General features: G+C 42.1%; 1 protein-coding gene across 2 annotated transcripts; it reads right to left on the bottom strand.

Annotated features, from left to right (window-relative positions):
- Nucleotides 1–133: 133 nt before the first annotated feature.
- On the bottom strand, nt 134–14,858 carry aftpha (aftiphilin a). 2 transcript variants are annotated; one of them, XM_066661345.1, is made up of 10 exons: nt 14,697–14,858; nt 8,996–10,707; nt 7,354–7,526; nt 6,936–7,062; nt 6,581–6,637; nt 6,367–6,489; nt 6,132–6,192; nt 4,310–4,393; nt 3,064–3,187; nt 134–2,046 (listed from the first exon to the last, which is right to left on the bottom strand). In XM_066661345.1, exons 2-10 carry the CDS (start codon nt 10,667–10,669, stop codon nt 1,881–1,883), a joined length of 2,589 nt encoding a protein of 862 aa, XP_066517442.1. In that variant the 5' UTR covers nt 10,670–10,707; nt 14,697–14,858; the 3' UTR covers nt 134–1,880. The 2 variants fall into 2 exon arrangements, with proteins under 2 accessions (XP_066517442.1, XP_066517443.1); XM_066661346.1 differs by lacking the exon at nt 4,310–4,393 and having other exon boundaries at nt 135–2,046.
- Nucleotides 14,859–18,662: the final 3,804 nt, after the last annotated feature.

The raw sequence follows: 18,662 nt of genomic DNA on the forward strand, positions 1-18,662 counted from the left end.
GTTGCTTCTAGACTCAAGCTATTTTTTAAATAACTCATAAACACTTAAAAATGTAATCATCTTCATACAGGAGGTGAGGGTTTTTAAAGAGTAAATAAACCTTTGCCAGTGTTAAAGACGTACCGTGCTCAAGTGAAAAACCACAAACCAGAAGATGATTCTCTTAAATTACTTTAATTTCTTGTGTACACTAAAAGAAAATTTACACACTTAAAGTTTTCTGTTTGTTGGTTTGTTTGTCAAAAAGAGCCCAGACATGCTCGTTTCCACCAGGAGAGGGGCTAGGGGCTGGGGGGGGCCGGGGCTCTCGCCAGATACCGCTTCCTCCTCAGTAAAGATTTTTTTTTTCCATAGGAATTTCCCCATAACAATAATTTTCCTCGTCATTTTTACATTTTCCATAGCCTCACTGTACACAGTCAGAAGCCACAGTCAACTACATCATTAAGTAGTACTTCCATTATATCTTTACAATGTGCAAAATTCCTCACGGAGAGACAGACAACAACACAGTGGTTTAACCGAGTAATAAAAATCTAATTAAAACAAAGGTGAGAAAAAGCAAAAAGCAAAAAACAAAACAAACGAAGCCTCTAAAACCAGCTGTTTCGGAACAACATTTCCCACAATGCACTGCCTGACCTACAGCAATGCACATGCGGGAAATGTCGAGGGAGAGTCTGTTTGAATTCCTACAGCTAAAAGAGAAATGGACCGACTCCCAGCCTGAGAGCGGCACAGACACTGATAAGCACTGCCGTGAGAGCGAGGAGTAAAACAGCCACAGGAATAAACACATGGATTGGTCCCTTATTTGCGGAGCATTTCAAGTCAATCGTGATTTACTTTTCTCAACGATTCCTTCATTAAATGGGTCACATTACAGTCCAGAGTCAGTGGTCTCAACTTAAAAAAAAAAAAAATAAACACAATCATCCCTCCATGTTTAAAACACAAAAATAAACAACAACATCAATAATAATCTTAAACACAAAACAAATCCAGCAGGAGAAACAGAAAGCAGCTGTGGCTTTTGTTAGTGGTACAGTGGGGTCATATATGACAGGCTTAAGCAGAGGAATGAAGTGCTGCGTACAATTAACATCCATTAACCCAAACTAAAGTGATTAAGAAATTAAGAAAAGGACGTAATGCTAACTTACAGTGAAGGGTTAATAATCCAACTGAAATAAGAGACCTACACAGTAATCAATATCGTAATTTAACCAAAAGCTTTAAAAACTAAGGCCTTTTTACACATTGCTGAAAAACAGAAACAATCACCCAGCAGAATTTTGCAGGCAGTATGGTTTCAAGTCATTATATTTATTTTATAGAATATATATTTATATTTATATATTTATAAGTGTATATATAGGCGTGATTGATTTCACTTCACTTTTTTCGCCTTCGTTGAAGGACTTCTGAACCAGTGTTTCCTCATCAAAAAGATATTTATCACACACACAAATCATACAGAAGTGTAAAAGAGCTAGCAGAGGGAAGTTAAAAAACCAAAAGAGGACTCTTATCCCTGATTATATACAAACTGAACCTCTAATATCGACAAATGTGTGACTATAAGTGAAAGTTTTCCCTGGCCACTGTCCTCCATCCTTTGTTTTCAGATCTAAAACACGTTCCTACATCCTTTTCTTTTCTTTCACTCTTTCTCTCTCTCTCTCACACACACACACACTTCTCAAACACTCACGGTGAACTGTAAAACGAAGGAAGACAATGAAACCTTGAAAAAAAAAATGGGTCGAAAGAAAAGACATTTAAAAAAAATAAGAAAAAAGAACAGATGACAGAGGGGCTACAGAAAGAGTGAAGCACTGAAGGAGTGGGGCAGCCAGAGGGGTGGAGGGATGGAGGGATCAGTCTGGGACAGGAGCAGGGGACGAAGAAGAGGAGAGAGGGAGAGGAGTGAGCGTAGAGGGAAACATCAGCACTTTGGCCTGCATGAAAGAGAGATCGGGGAGTCCGGCAATGACACGCCGAGCCTCTTCACTCAGATTCTCCTCCTTACGCCCCTGCGGCTTTCTGATAGATAGACAGACAGAGAGAGAGAGAGAGAGAGAGGGACGGGTACAGATTAGGGAATTACTTTACAACATTTACCCAAAACAAGTGTTTTGTAAAATGTTACACTTTATAATGTTCATAGGACACTCAGGTTCATTCTGACGGACTGTAAACCAGGTCTTGACCTGGGGGTCAATGTTATACCAAATAAAATCAAGCACAGCCCTCCTGGAGTGGTAGCAGACTCCACAACATAAGTCTCCTGTTCAGAGCCACCGTCATTCCTCACTAAACCCACTTTCTCCACCCATTTCACCAGCAGCGACAGACAGAACTCAGGGAGGAACTAAACTGTGGGGGGCACTGTTGCACAAACACTATACTCCCTTAACACACAAGGGTTTGTGTGGATCAATCTGTATTGGTTGCATTTTAAAACCCGATAGGCATAATGAAAATAGTCAACAGCAGAGATGCTGAATCTGGAGCTTGTGTCTGATTGGCCTGTAGATGTTTTTTTTTTTTTTTCTTAATCTCTCCTGAATGTGGGGCACGCAAAGACTGGTATAACATAACAATAACAACAACAACGACATTTATTTGTATAGCACCTTCCATACATAAATGCAACTCAAGAGTGTTTTACAGAAATTCTTTAAAACACGAAGTAAATATTCTATATGACGTAGATCTGTCTCCTCAGATTCAGTCATTTCAGTCTAGACATGCTATATTTCTAAAGAACGTCATACAAATAATTCTCTGGCCCAGCTTTAATTGCAAATCATCCATTCACACAGGAAGAATCCAAATGCAAACTTTAAAGTCTTAATGAATTACATTTGGGCTTCTTCAAAACAATTATCATCATTTTCCCCACAGAGAAAAACCATGATTGGACCTAGATTTCTTTCTAGACTACAGAATCTACACACTAACTACAGAATCTACTGCACTGGCACCCAGTAAGTACTGATGTGGTGTTGCTGCTGCCCCCTGGTGTTTATCAGTGTTGTTTTTTTCAGTGTTTCGGACCTGGTGGAGGTGTTGGTTTTCTCGACTGTAGACATGAGCCGAGCGAAAGCGTCTGCAACTCTACTGCCCCCACCGTTCACCTCCGGTTTAGACTGGGTCAGCTCGTACAGCTCTGGGTCCACTCCTACACACAAACAAACACACACATCAGAATTCACAATCATACTAGCTCTGCACGTCTCTCTTACGTAAGCTCAGGGAGGAAAATTATGAATAATTTTTATAATAATAGTAGGTTGTGTGACCCCTTGCCACAATAACGGCATCAATCCCTGTCCATTTCAGTCAACACTCCTAAATGCTGACTGCATTCCTTCTGTGTGCCTTTCATGTCTAATGACACAGGTGCATACAGACACCCTGCAGTGTTCATATTGGAAGGTGGGAATGTGATGCTGGAACTGTGTTCTGTTTAAACTAAAGCACAAATCAGAATGTACAAGAATGAAAAGGACAGGTATAAAAAGACTGATGCAATCCTCAACTGAGAGGACTGATACTGTTACTAATGGATCTTTGCCACTGCGTGGTACCTACTCTACTCGACTCTACACAAATTGATTACACTCTACACTCGGTTTGGTCCTTGGTTCACTTTCTACTACAGCTCCTCCCAGAAGCGTATCAGGTGACGTCGCAAAACCCTGTCTCTAACGGAAACAGTAGGCTTTGGAAAGCACACCAACAGCAGCTATAACGTTAAGCATTGTTTACTCGCTGGATTCTTTCGTCGGCCACTGATCCAAGGAGCGTTTGAACCTCTTCAAAAGACCACAGAGTAATTTTACAAGCTGCCGTCGTGAGTCGGATAAAAACAAATGTGATCTCTGCTGCAGCTGGAGATTTATAGATGGAGAGTTGGTGCTGGACATCTGCGCTGTGTGGTTTAGAGTGACGACTCTCTCTGGACAATCAGCGCTCTGCAAGGTTTACACGCCATGGTTTAGTCCCTACTCGGCTCGCTCTGAACCACGAGAGAACAGCGACTAAACAAGAACCCGCTTCCAGAACCAAAGCAGAGTAGAGCAGTGTAGGTACCATGCAGTGGAAATTTTCTATTAGTCAAAGGGACACATAACCAATAAAATCTTTTTTTTTTTTTTGTCATCCAGGAAGCTCACAATAAAAAACACCACAGCTACTGATGATGATGACTTGTTAAAATCAGCACATGCAAAGAAAACAGCAAGAGAGAGATAAACACGGCTAGAGCTGGAGTTCAACGTGAGGTGCGCCCTCAGCTGACCTGGAATGGAGGTGGCGGAGCTGGAAGGCGACTCGTCCACTGGGCCAAAAAAATCCAGATTCAGGAGAGACGAGCCTCCACTCGCTTCGAAACAAAGGAAAAGAAAAAAGAGAAAGAGACAAGGAAACAAGGTATGACGGAGCAGTTAGGAGAAAGAACAGGAGGAAGAGACACAGACAGACAGAGAGAGAGAAAGAGAGAGGGCTTTACACATGCAGGTTTTTGTTAGTGACAAACAAGATACATGACTGCCCTCCGTGAGTGGATGTGTGAGTGTCTGGATGAAGGCTGTTACTGACAAACACTGAAACTGCAGTGAGCTTAAAGATGGTTAGAGAGTTTCAGATGATTCAGCTGATGAAGGTTTACGGCAAACACTGGGTACACTTGTAAATTTACTCCAAAATTATGAAGTATGGCAGCATTTAAAAAGAAACAAAGGGTGCCAAAATGTTTCTTTGAACACTTGCATAGTAAAACATCATCTGCTTTTTAAACTATTTCTTTGGATGCGTTTCAGAGAACACAGTAGATTTAAAGTTACAGATTACAGTCCATCTGTTTCTCTGCAATTTGTTCAAAAGAGCAGGTGTGATGTGGTGGTGGATCATTCTCAGCGCTGTAGTGACACTGATGTGGTGGTGGTGTGTTAGTGTAGTGTTGTGCTGGTGCGAGTGGATCAGACACAGCAGTGCTGCTAGAGTTTTTAAACACTGTGTTCACTCTTTGTCCACTCTGTGAGACACTCCTCCCTCGTTGGTCCACCTTGTAGATGTAAAGTCTGAGACAGTAGCTCATCTGTTGCTGCACAGTGTTTGCTGGTCATCCTCTAGTCCTTCATCAGTGACACAGGACGCTGTCGGCTGGATGTTTTTGGTCGGTGGACTATTCTCAGTCCAGACACTGAGGGGTTTAAAACTCCAGCAGCACTGCTGTGTCTGATCCACTCGCACCAGCACAACACACTCCACCACGTCAGTGTCACTGCAACGCTGAGAACGATCTGTATATCCCCTTTAAACTTCAAAGAACCTTCTGCACCTTTTTCCACACTCCAAAACAAGTTTACAAGTGCACCCACTGAGCTGAACACAAGCAGAGAGAGGAAATCTGACACTGGGGGGTCCTGGCTCATCAAAGGGAAGGAAACAGGATTCCCATAATCTGTCTGCTTTCTCCAAATGAGTGAGCGTCAGCAAATCTAAAGCTCAGATGCAGCGCCATCCACTGGAGAAACAGACAAAAGATCCAAGAGGCTCCTCTTGAGGGAAACTGTTTTCCAAAATATCAGCATATTTCTCTCAGTGAGACATAAACAGTCATGCTTTGATGAAAAGTGGCCCATTCCACAGAAATCACCAAGATTCAGAGATATGATCAAGCTGCTGAGAGGACGGATTGTTTTTCAGACACACACACATCCTACAGGTGTGTTCTGAGGTTTACAGAATGTGGATAATACTGAAACTATTATAATCCACCTGCACTGAGGGTAGTGAGGAGGGAAAAATGGCTGTCCAACACACCCAACTGGGGCTAGTGGGTTCTCCAGGACTCACGACCTCTGCATCATCTGGATTCAAACCTACGAACTCTTGGTGATAGGGTCACAACTGAACTACGCCCACCCATGTATCTCAAATGCCCACCTAGTAACATCCCTAAATACCAAGTAGCCTAGGTCTGAGAGGGTATATTATACAAGCATGCACCACTTTATTGCATTCACACTCTGCATGTCTCTGTTTACATGGCCTCGTATGAATCGCACTCCAATTCTGAAAAACCTCTGGAGCTCCTGTGAAGAGCCTGGAAAACTCACCATCCAGAGGATTCGTAAGGCCACTGCTGCTCCAGTCAAACTGCACCGGGGGGAGGGACTCCTGCAGGTGGGTGGAGCAAAAACATTCAATTAAATACACTCATGGTCCAGATATATCAACATAAACAGGTACAGATCAATCAGGAGGACAGTACTGAATAGCATGTAAATATTCTAATAAAAATGGTAATTTCATTCTGAGAATGAAGAAATTAACAATGTCTGATACACAAACCTGCGCAGAGTCGGGGGAACAGGTGTTTAGCTCCGCAGACATGGAGGGAGACTGAGCGATGGAGGCGATCATTTCCGCCGCAGAGACGGGCTTTACCGGCTCTTTAGTGGGCTCCAGCATTCCCTACAGAGAGAGAGAGAACAAGAATGCGACTGAGTGAATAAGTATAACAGAGTAAAGAAGAGATTTGATTGGAAGGTAAGAGAATTCTCACCAGACTGGCAGCGTACATTGGCACAATCACCGGCTGCTTCTTCTGACCTGTGAACAACTAAGAGAGAGACAGAGAGAGAGAGAGAGTGAGAGAGAGAGAGAGAGAGAGAGAGAGAGAGAGAGAGAGAGTGAGTAATCTGTAAATCCAGATTCATCAGTTCAGTGCCTCACAACCCAAACCCTCTCTCTCTATATAATATTATTTTATATTATTTAAGGGTAGCCAGTCCCCTCAGGGCCGTCTCAGTCCAACATCACATCCAAAAAGCCCCCCGATATCTACAGGTTCTTTAAGAGGTAATGTATTGAGTGACTTTAATGAGCTCTGTGCCTCGTCTACACACAGACACACTCACTATGTTCCTCGTGTCAATGCCCAGGGAGCAGAGCAGGGTTTTGTTGCTGTGGGAGCCGCCCCACTGATATCGAAGACCAAAGGCGTTGTGGACGTCCTGCAGCTGATGCCACACGTGCTGTAGAGCTCTACGAGGAGAGAGAGAGGGAGAGAGGCAATCAGAACAGAGCTCATTTACATAGTTCATCCTTATAAGACAAAGACAGCATGCGGAACTCTTAAAGAAAAAATAAAGATGGGTTGGATATTGGTCAGAACTCTTTTTTTCTGCATGTGGTGTGTGGGCCCTTTAACCAGGGAATAGAGATGCTGCCCCCTAGCGTTGGTGAAACATTGAAAACATATTCAGTGAAAAATAGAGTAAAGATGTTTTGTGGCTGCGTGCGTGTAGGCGTGTGTGTATGTGTGTGTTTTTTTACCCGCTGCCTGGTGCTGGTGTTGAAGCTGGCTTGTCTTCCTCCTCCTTTTTTCCTGATCTCTCCAAAGGCTCGAGGAACACTTTGAGTGGAGGAACATCTTCCCCCGCCTCAGGCACCGGAGCAACAGGAAAACTGACCAGGAACAGCTTCTCCAGACGGCTGACCAGCGAAGCCTGGAGAATGCACACAGGCACGGACAGATTTTATAATAAAACATAATAAAAATGTTTAATAACCTCAGTACTGTGCACCCCAAGGATCACACCCCACAGCAGTGTTCTCCCCATGTAAACAATTCTGTTCAGAACGACCCTATTTCAGCGCCTTCCTTCAAATGGGACATATTATAAACTATGAAGAAACCACTTTTCCAGGGCCTGTGCACATACATTAAAGTGTGGATCTTGAGCCCACCAACCCACACACTGTGAAACACCACCACCCAGTCGGTTTTGGAGGGCTGCCTATACCAGATTTTTCCCCACATCCTACATCAAGTGTAGACTCTTTATAAATACAGCGCTCCCACCTGAGCATCTCCAAACATAGTGCCAGATGCACATTCACATGAGCAAAGATGGGGTTAAACTATATTTAAGAGCGGAGAAATCAGAGAACTGAGCACAACTTTTAAAAACCAAAACTGAGAAGAGAACTGAGCTAAAACAGCTAAAAGAGAGCTGCTGCTTCCCAGTGTGACTCATTATCATTTAAAAGAACAGGCGCTGACACCGGCCGCTCTGAACAGGCCTGTTTAGACAAGATCAAGAACCCTGCTGTGGGGTTTGATCTTTGTGGTGTTTTGAACAAAGCAGGTCACAGATGTTTTTGTATGACCCCAGGCCAGTGTTTACTTGTGGGGAAAGAGGGTGAGTATGTTGATTTTATATGATAACCACTCATTGACTACCATGGTTTCTGACTAAATGGTCTTGTTTCACAGTGTGTGGGTTGGTGGGCCCCAGATCCCCACATTAACGTTTGTGCACATGTCCTTTTAAGATCATTATGTCTCACAAGAGCATGGTAATTTGCCAGAGTGTTTGTAAATGTATATGACGTGTATGAGTGCATTCAGTCTTGAGATGGGGGTCAGGGGATGATGTTGGATGATTAGTTCTGGATCATAACTCCAGCTCCTGCCACAGTTCACTCCAGAGACTGGTGCTGCGTATTTACAGGACAGATATTGCTGAGAAATAATAAGCCACTGACAATTTAGACTTAAATAATTCAGCTGTGATTGTGCACTTTGTTGTCAAACTGGGTACTTTTACAGACATTGGAGTTTGGAGTCAGTAGTAATGGCTTAAACAACATCTGCTATGGTTATGGAAATATTAACAAATCATGTCTTAAGACAGACAGTTTTATGGCATTATGGTTACAGTTAAAATCATGTATCTATGCTATGAGTAGAGGTTTGTTTCCGCTTCATCAGCGTGCGGTGCTGAGTGGGTGGACAAGCCTGTCTGCCCACATTCCTGAGAGCTAAAACTGAAATACTGCCCAGTTCAAATTTCCCGTAGGGGTCTGTGCCAGCCTGGATACACCACGTTCATCAGGCTAAAGCTCAAATACACCATAATAATTCAAAACAGAGAAATAAGAAAACACAAAACACAACGGTATCAATACATACAGTGAGGCTGTCTTTCCTGCTGTCGTCCCTGTGGTCACTAGGGGGCGCCTGCACAGATCTGGTGCCTTCATGCCAATCCTCGTCACTCTTTTCCGAAAACACTGATCCCTGGTCTTCACCAAACGCCGCCCAGGATGCCCCTGCTTCTGAATTCGAGTCTGGATTGTTGAACGCCTGCCACCCACCACTCGCGTCTTCGTCACTTTGGACAGGAGCCGAACTAAAGTCTGCAAAACTATCACTGGCAGGAAAATCAGCAATCTTTGTCCCGTCCTCACCTTCTTCTTCTACATCCCTGCGATCTCTAGGTGCATCAAAATCACCAAACTCATCCTCATCTGCGCAAGCTGTTTCTGAGTTTGTCTGGGAAACTGATTCTAAAACCACAGGCTGTGACGTTGCCCCCGGCTGGTCAAAGTCAGCAAAGCCAGCGCTACAGAAAGTACCAGCATCTCCAAAGTCCCCGAACTCTCCAAAGTCCTCATCGTCATCCTCGGCCAACTGGCTGTGGTCAGCAGGTGTGGCTGTCTCTTCTTGCAACGGAGGGGACGGTACTGAACCCGTCGTACTGAAATCTCCAAATTCCTCCAGTGCGTCTGTGGACAACGGCCGACCAAAAGAGGTCTCGGTTTCCGTCTCTGTTTCCGTGTCGTTCTCAGAGCCTTTCTCCTCCGTCGGCTCGCTACTGCTACCTCTTTCATCTTCAGAAACAGGAGACAATCTGTTGTCCACCTTAGCCTTGACTTCTGAGCCGTTCTGTGCTACACAATTTTGGGCTAATGCTTGCTCCGTGTTAACGAATTCAGCAGTGTTAGAGTTCTGATGTGCATTGTCAGTTTCCAAATCCCTTTGTTCAAAGCTAGGCCCTGCGTGGAAGCCCCAGTCTCCATTGCGAAGGGCATCAGAAGTCTCTGTGGTGAACGCTAGCGAGGCAAACCCTGTAACATAAGTGTCCTTGTCATTGTCGTTCGCTGTACTAGCTATTCTAGTGCCTTGCACTTCATCAACGTGAGGCTGTTTAACATTGTCCTCAGCTCGTCTCTCTTCGTGATTAGAGTTTTCCCAGGCAGCAACTCCACTGGAAACGTCAGCATTTGAAAAAGCAGAAAAATCCGCAAAATCATCAACATTGTCATTAGCGACAGCATCAGGACAGGAATCCTGCGAGGGACGCCCATCTGTTTCCCTGTGTTTGTGGCATGAGGGAGGAGTTCCCTCTGTGTCAAAAGTTGCAAAGCCATTTGTCAAAGGTTCGACCGCTCCTACGCCACCGTTGCAGCCAACAGCATCGTTACCAGTCCAATCGTTCCCGGAAATGTCGGAATATTTTGTGTAAGGTCCATGTGAATGCTCCGTTACCTTTTTTAGCTCCTCTACGCTAACAGTCCTGCACGCAGGAGCGTTTCCCTGGCCACTCATTGGGATCTCGCCATTGGACTTTGCAGACACGGCAGGTCCGTGTAATCCCACGATCCGTCCGTTCGAGATCAACTCTGGCGGCGAGGTAGCATTTAGCGCCTGCAGTTGATTGAACGTCGTTGGAGTGTCAAACTCTGTGAAGCTGACACTGTTGGGGACGCCAGTGAAGTCGCTAAACTCATCGTCCTCCTCCTCAGCACCGTCCTCCATGGGAGGAGGAGAGGAGGAGTACATTCGGATCACGTCTGGCTCCATGGCGCCTCCAGCAGAATTTCGCAGCCAAGACTTCAGACCTGGGAAAGACACTCTGATTAGTAAAGACAAACTTACTACAGTGAAGGAAAATAGAGCTATGGCACTACTCATACATGCTGGACTGGACATGTATAAAGTCAAGCCTTGCACTAGCTGTAATCAGGGTCTTCAAATCCAGCATTTTTGAGTAAGACAGTTTAATTAAACTTGAGGATTAACCAATAGAAACCTCCCTCTACTCTTGCAGTCAGACTGCCTTGATCTTAGGCTTAGGGTTTTTTTTTTGCTAAACTGAGAAACCCTGCTGTGTGAAATACCACCCTGGACATCACAGAACTGCTTAGTCTTTATTTACAGTCTTAGGCATGTTTGGGCATCCGCTGTTTTTTGATTTTCAAAACACAAACATCCTCTACAGGGAGCACACTTTAATATGCCTTATTTCTGAAAATGTTTGGGCACAGTTCTAGCTTTAAAATATGGATGGATGGATGGATAGATGGATAGATAGACAATTACCTTCACCCAAGTATTTACCTGCAGTATGATACATCCAGTATTTATTCAGACAGTGACTGTGGGGGGTTCAAAACTACAGTTAGGGTCACACAAAGGAGGCGCCAGTGCTTCACAGGACGACACACTCACGCCTACGGACACTTTTGAGTCACTAATCCACCTACCAATGTATGTTTAGATCCCTGGAGCTGTGTAACTGAGACACTACCTGCTGCATCATCGTGCCGCCCTATGTGCTCCTTTTATTGTATTTTATTTTGTAAATAAACAATAAATAATAAAACTCTGGACTAATGTGATGATTTCACCTGACTGTTTTAAACTGGTAGTTTGCTTATTGATGAGTGGGTTATAATCAAGGGGAGGAGTCTAAGGTTTGAAAAGAGAATTTAGAAACCTTTATTTAAAAGTAAATAAAAAAAATCTCTTAGTTTCAGCTACAAATGTGATGAAGGAAAAAGCTTTGGCTTCTCAGTAACAGGGGCGATGTGTGTACGCTGCTTGTTAGCCAACAGCAGTCATTCATGTAACTGGCTTTGACTTTGATGTGTACTTCCTTGAAGTACTTCTGCTCTGCTCTGATTGTTTGGTGGTTCCCTATCTCAGATTACGGTGCGAGGAACTGCATCACTGTACGTTCTCCTTTGAGGAGAATTACAGATACCTCTCATGCCTCTGGCGATTAATAGAAGGTTTGATGCGGTATCCCTCACTCACAGCCGAGCCCACCATTCTGCAGAGCTCCGGAGACTGTGTGCTAAGTTTGGCCGTCTTCTCTCGGCTCTAATTAAACCTTCCGTACCTTTAATGCAGATGGATTGTTTTCAGGGGCTCTGTAATGAAGTGATAATGTGTGAATCGGCTCCTCGCTGAAGTGAGGGGAACAGAGAGACAAAGGGGAGACAGGACAGATCGATTCAATGTAAAGAACAAGGCAAAGACACAGAGACTATTCACATAACTACTCTCAAGGAGACTAAAGGAGACCAGGGCAAACACAAAAAGAAGGATTCCCAGGAAATGCTGTAGCTCTCAGGGACTTCTGTTTACATTCTCTGTTTGCTTAAAAGCAGCATGGCTAAACTAAGCTCAAACACCAACTGCAGCATGTGTTCCATAAGTGGTCAGATCAGTCCCACAACCTAATGTATTACAGGGAAAGAGTGCCTTTCTTTTTATAATCTGCACCTTATCTAATGGTTAAATAGTAAACTAACTCATTTAAGGTGGTCTGATGCTACCTGTTACAGCGGTGGTGATAGGAATCAGACGTCTGGAGAGTTTAAAGCCTCTAGGAGTCTCCTCACAGAAGGTTATTACATGAAATGGTTTTATATATTATAGTTTATATATAATATATATATATATATATATATATATATATATATATAAACTTTCAAAAGTAAACATAAAAAAAAAATTTAATTCCAAGTAATTATGGAGTGTTTCTATTGGTCCATTCTATTGGTGAAGAGGGACACAAGTTCTCCCCAAAAACATAACACTAGATCTCTATTAAACTTAGAATGTGTGAGAGTGTGAAACTCCCCAGGTGTGTGTGGTGCCCTGTAATGGACTGGTTCTCTGTCCAGGGTGTGTTCCTGCTTTGCGGACCCACCCAGACCCTGAACAGGATAAAACACTTGAGGAAGCTGAATGGATGAATGAAGGAGTGATTAAGGCTCTGTTCCTTCATGGTGTAGAAATCCTCTGGTCTTTTTCTACAATAATCTATTTCACATGGAAACACTCTCATAACTTTGTTTACAATGATTAAAATTTCCAGAAATCTGAAAAATAAGTCTATTCATATTTAATACTTTAATAAGTATCATGAGGTATCACAGTGGCAAATATCACTCTATAGTCTACTTATATTTAAAACTATAAAAAAAAAAGTACTAACAAATCAGGCGCTATGGACATTAGAGCAAATATGAATGGATCCAGGTCACTAATGTAAAAGCAGTTGCTAAAAGTAACCAAAATATTAAGAGCAGTGGTGACTGAGGACTGTTTAAATCTCTTTATCAGTGTGTTCACTAAAAGAGAGCAACAATAAAAACAGAACAATAAGGAAACAAAAAGGGTGAAAGTGTACAGCGATCACAATTGATCCTCTTATTCTTAGCAATGAAAACAGCTGTCATGGTTTTCCAATAAACAAAAACAGATCTACATACTTAGCTAATATAAAGGGGAAATTTTGTTTATGATTGTTTAGGTACTTAATATACTCAAACTGTAAGGTAACCTTTAAAGCAAATTAAAATGTACCTAACTATATTTTTAATTGTAATTAATGTCTCCATGTTAACTCTCCTGAAGTCATTTTATTGGAAATAATAAGTGTGTTTTTATTTGCTCTGACCACACGTCTGTCCAGTGCTTGTGACAGTTTAATTTATAATACATTTATTGCTGTATTTTAGTGAATATTTAGCAAAATGCACATTAAATAATGCACATCTTCTCTAATATATACAGTACTATACTATACTTACCTACTCAGAGCATTTATAGGGGGGAATGATGTTGTAAATCCTATTAAATGCTATTAGGTACATTTTAAAATAGTTACCTAACCGTTAAGGTAAATTAGAAAGTACCTACACCATCATATATCACATGCTCACTCACATATATTAGCTGGGGATATAGGTATTTTATAGCACCATAGATATTAGAGAAGACATGCCTCTGTAAAGCCTATTTTGTCTATTACTCTCTATAATACAACAATAAATGATACAGAAATGCCACTGTGCCATATGCTACACTATGAGCTGAGGCTGAAAGTTACATGCACAGTCTCTGAAACAATATAAGGCACTAAAACCAGGTCATATAGGTGTTTAATAATAAGAGTGACAGCTGTCAAAACTGCTGGACAGGCCTGTGGTCAGAGCAAATAAACGACATTTCATAAATACTCGCAGCAAATGAACTCGAGTCCACTGAAAGTGGAAGTGGAGCAGCTGAGAGATAAGCCCTGGCAGTGTTGTGTCCTAATGTTGTTGGTAAATAAAGCCTTTAAATTATTGTCATGTTTAAATTAAGCACGTTTATAAACTCCACGGCTCAAAAATGTGAAAACACGACGCGTACAACGATGAAAATGCCAACTAAAATAAGACCGAAATACCCTTAAAGCCGGACTGCACCTGTGTTTGCTTAATAAAGGCCCAACCCAGTTCATCTGACGTTGGTTTCTGCTTCGAACTCTCCGTTTCCACCTTAAGAGGCGCCGTAGTTAATGCAGCGTTTAAGGTGGAACGGAAACCTTCGAAAGGGAAGTCAGCTTCAGCTTCGTTTTCATCCAGATTATGTCACATATTTAAAGAAACAAGACAAATAAAGCGTCCAAACTTTAAATAATATCCCTTAAAGGATAGAACTGACTTCAAAGCCAACGTCCTTACATTAGATAACCAGGATATAGCAAACATTGGCTGTTAGCTGTTAGCTGAGGCGGAATATAAACATTAATAAATGTAAAATGAATTACCTTTCGTGCCCAGAGAGAGACCCCCATGGTCTGGGGGTGGTCCGTGCTCGTGTTAATGACCACACGGAGTTAGTGTCAGAGCGATGTGTTCAACAGGAGACACACATTACTCAGTGGAGGAGATTTGAGCCCGGCTCGGGCTAAAGCTAAAGCTAAACTATACACTCACTACAGTCACAGTCTGTACGCGCACACACATTCACATAATACACACACTCTGAATACACACACACACACTGCACTGCCCTCTACATCACATCAACAAACACTGCATTCAACTAGTGACTAGGGATCTCTTCAGCTTATTTAATTTAATTAAATATTATTTTAAGTTAATTCATATTCTATTTTTTCTATTCTGCTGGGTCCATTATTTTGTTGTATTTTGTTATTTTAACTTTGTTTGTTTTCTTTTCTACCCTCCTCTGTCATTTTCTTTTCTTATACTCTGTTATGTTTTGTTTATTCATTCATTGTCTGTAACCCTTATCCAATTCAGGGTCGCAGTGGGTCCGGAGCCTAACCGGAATCACTGGGCGCAAGGCAGGAATACACTCTGGAGGGGGCGCCATTCTCTCACAGGTTGACACACACTCAAATTCACACCTACGGAGAGTCACTAATCCACCTACCAATGTGTGTTTTTGGACCGTGGGAGGAAACCGGAGCACCTGGAGGACACACATGCGGACACAGGGAGAACACACCAACTCCTCACAGGGGACTCAAACCCACAACCTCCATGTCCCTGGAGCTGTGTGACTGCAACACTACCTGCCGTAGTTTTATGTTTAGTTTTCCCTATGTATGTTCACTGCTGCAGAACACATTTCGTTGTACGTTGTATAGTGACAACGTTGTACGTTGTACAATCACACTTCTGTAAAATCAACCTGTCCAGTTAGGAAGCAACACTGATTGTAAATCAATTTCACCTACAGTTTTACAAAAGGCACAGACAGCAGATAGAAACAAGAGGCAATTAACAAGGAGTGGTTCTGCAGGCGATGACCACAGGCCGTTTTACTCTTTTCTCAACATTTCTGGCAGATGTTTTGGCCACTTTTGCATTTTGTCAGTGCTCTCACCCCTAGAGGCAGCATGATGCGGTGTCTGTGTTAAAACATTTGTGTTTATTTCCCTACTCTATTCTTTCCTTTTCTTCTATTTTCCTCCATTGTGTAGGTTTTTTTTAGTTGTTGTTAAATCCACAAAGCAGGATTTTGCCAGCTAACTTAAGCCCAAATTTAAGGAACATCCTATAGGAATCTCCCTCAGCCCTGTTCCCCTGTTCCCATTGGACACCCTTGACTTTGGGCTTAAGTTAACTGGCTAAACCGAGGGATACTGCTTTGTGGAATACGACCCAGTTATTTGTTTAAATTTATTGAAATTTAATATATTTTATATTATTTGGTATTGTTTTCTACCCTGTTCTGTCCTGTCATTTTTTCTATTTTGTTTAGTCATTGTTGTGTTTAATTTAGTTTCTTTTCTGCTCTTTTCCTCTGTTGTGTTATTTTTATTTTATCATTTTGTCATTTACATTTGGGAATTTCAGTCCTGAATTATTATTGATTTTTCACTGCATTAATCCATTAGTATAATAATGTGCATAAATGTTGGTCCTAATCTAGCTGTACATAACTCCCATAATAGGGAGTTAATGGGCTGCCCACATTTAATACAGGCAGCCCAGCTTTACCCCCGGCCATCCACCTACCTACTACCTACCATCAAGTTTTCTGTGTTCAAACTCGAATTGACCTCCTACCTGAGTGTGTCGCGCATGCGCACCAGAGGGCGCTGTGTCTGAAGGGAGTTCCTCACAGCAGTGAAAACAGCAGACAATCTCACTGTTGACATCCAACACTGGGTCAGCAAGTCTTCTTAAACTTTTGGACATATAGATTGTATTTGAGGTGAAATATTGAAAGAAATCAATTATTAATTTTTTAAAAACTCAATAGATGAAGGAAATAAAACATTTCTTTAAAGCCTAACTTGGGCCAATAGGAGATAGATTAATGAGGATTCACTACACAGAGTAATACATTGATTCATTCATTATCTGTAACCCTTATCCAGTTCAGGGTCGCTGTGGGTCCAGAGCCTACCTGGAATCATTGGGCGCAAGGCGCCAGTCCTTCACAGGGCAACACACACACTCACACTTTCACTCACACACACACACAAATCTTCGGACACTTTTGAGTCGCCAATTCACCTACCAACGTGTGTTTTTGGACTGTGGGAAGAAACCGGAGCACCCAGAGGAAACCCACGCGGACACAGGGAGAACACACCAACTCCTCACAGACAGTCACCTGGAGCGGGAATTGAACCCACAACCTTCAGGACCCTGGAGCTGTGTGACTGCGACACTACCTGCCCAGACTAATACAGTTAATAACAAAAAATAATCTCAAATATTGATTTTAATTATTTGAAAGAGCCCTAAATCCTTCTCCTATTAACTCAGGAAGTAGGGAGCCAGATAACTTCCTTTTGACCAAAATGAACGCCCTAAAGGTCAGCTGTGGCCCAGGGGTCCGACCGTGGTCCAGAAGGAAAGACACTGGGAGGAAGTCAGCAGCAGAAAGATAAGGAAATTTGGGAACAGTGCGGGAGAAGATAACAGGGTCTGCATGTGCTGAGTAATGACAGTGTGTGTTTAGAAATGTAAAAATAGAAGCCACTCTGAAACTCTGGCTGTTTAAAGGCTGTTATTGTTTATAGAGTCCTTCAGGTTGATGCTGATTTGTCTTAAAGAACATTTAACTCTAAATTATTTGGTTTTAAGGATCTGAATAGTCTCGATGGTGTATTTTGTTAGTATCTGTGTTTATTGTTCAACAAAAACTGAAAGGCATTCATAAACTGATGATATTTATTTCTCGAATAGTGGATACAATTCTCTGAAACCCTGAAAACTCCAGGGAGATGACTCTGTGGCCACGCCCAAATTCATGACCAATTAGTGAGGTTTCTAAATGCTGACGTCAAAAGTTGGCGGTACTTTTTCTATTGTAGACACCCCCTTGTCAAAGGCCATTGTTTTTAATGTAGGAAATCTTGGTTGTGTCAGCAGGCTAGTACACATAATACTGAAAACTAAACTGTTTTTTGCTGACAGGGTATGTTCAGCTGTTGCTATGACAACACACATCAAAGCAAGCCCCAGGTGCAACACAGTCTGCCAATTTTTATTTATTTATTTATTTATTTGAAAGGCTGAATCTAGTGTTTTTTTTGTTTGTTTGTTTTTTAATTCAACCTTTATTTCATCAGGCAAGTCATTAAGAACAACTTCTTATTTACAAAGGCAGCCTGGCAAAGGGCAAAGCCTTTTGAGACACACAACAAAGCTATATACAACAAAAACAAAAAGCAACAACAAGAGAAACCAACAAAAAATAAATAAAAGACATCCACTACTGAGATGAGAATGAGAAATTACATCAGTGAGTTCATTCAACAATTACATTTATCAGCTAAAAGAGCAGTAACAGAATTCCTAAAAGCTATTTTTGAAATAAAGTTGACCAATCTTAGTGTTTTTTGAAGCGAGTTCCAGTCCTTGGCTGCAGCTGACTGAAAAGAGGACAGACCAAAAACTGTATTTGTGTTCGGGACTCTCATCCTGATAAACTGGGCAGAAGGAATGTTATAATTAGAGGACAAAAACTGCAACAACTGACAGATAAGGGGGAGATTGTCCAAGAAAGGTTTTGTAAATCAGCATGTACCAATGAATAGTACTAACTGAATCTAAAATATCTTCCTTCACACTCCATAGTGCACAGTGTAGGTCATAAAATAACCGTATGTCAGATAATAAAACCATTATATTAGATATAACCTTCACAACCCTCAGCCTAATATTTAGTTCCCTGTCTGTGTGTAGTAATATGTTTTATAATATGTAGTGCACTAGGTAGGGTGTAGGGCACTGGATCAGAGCCT

This window comes from Hoplias malabaricus, chromosome 2, assembly GCF_029633855.1.
Source record: "Hoplias malabaricus isolate fHopMal1 chromosome 2, fHopMal1.hap1, whole genome shotgun sequence".
Classification (NCBI taxonomy): domain Eukaryota; kingdom Metazoa; phylum Chordata; class Actinopteri; order Characiformes; family Erythrinidae; genus Hoplias; species Hoplias malabaricus.

Bases quoted from the DNA above. Each gene is read 5' to 3' on its own strand.
- aftpha (XM_066661345.1), bottom strand. From the start codon at position 10,669: ATGGAGCCAGACGTGATCCGAATGTACTCCTCCTCTCCTCCTCCCATG. The intron at 7,063-7,353 runs GTAAAAAAACAC...CTCTCCTCGTAG, and splicing joins ACACCAGCACCAGGCAGCGG to AGCTCTACAGCACGTGTGGC. The intron at 2,047-3,063 runs GTCCGAAACACT...TCTATCTATCAG, and splicing joins AAAACCAACACCTCCACCAG to AAAGCCGCAGGGGCGTAAGG.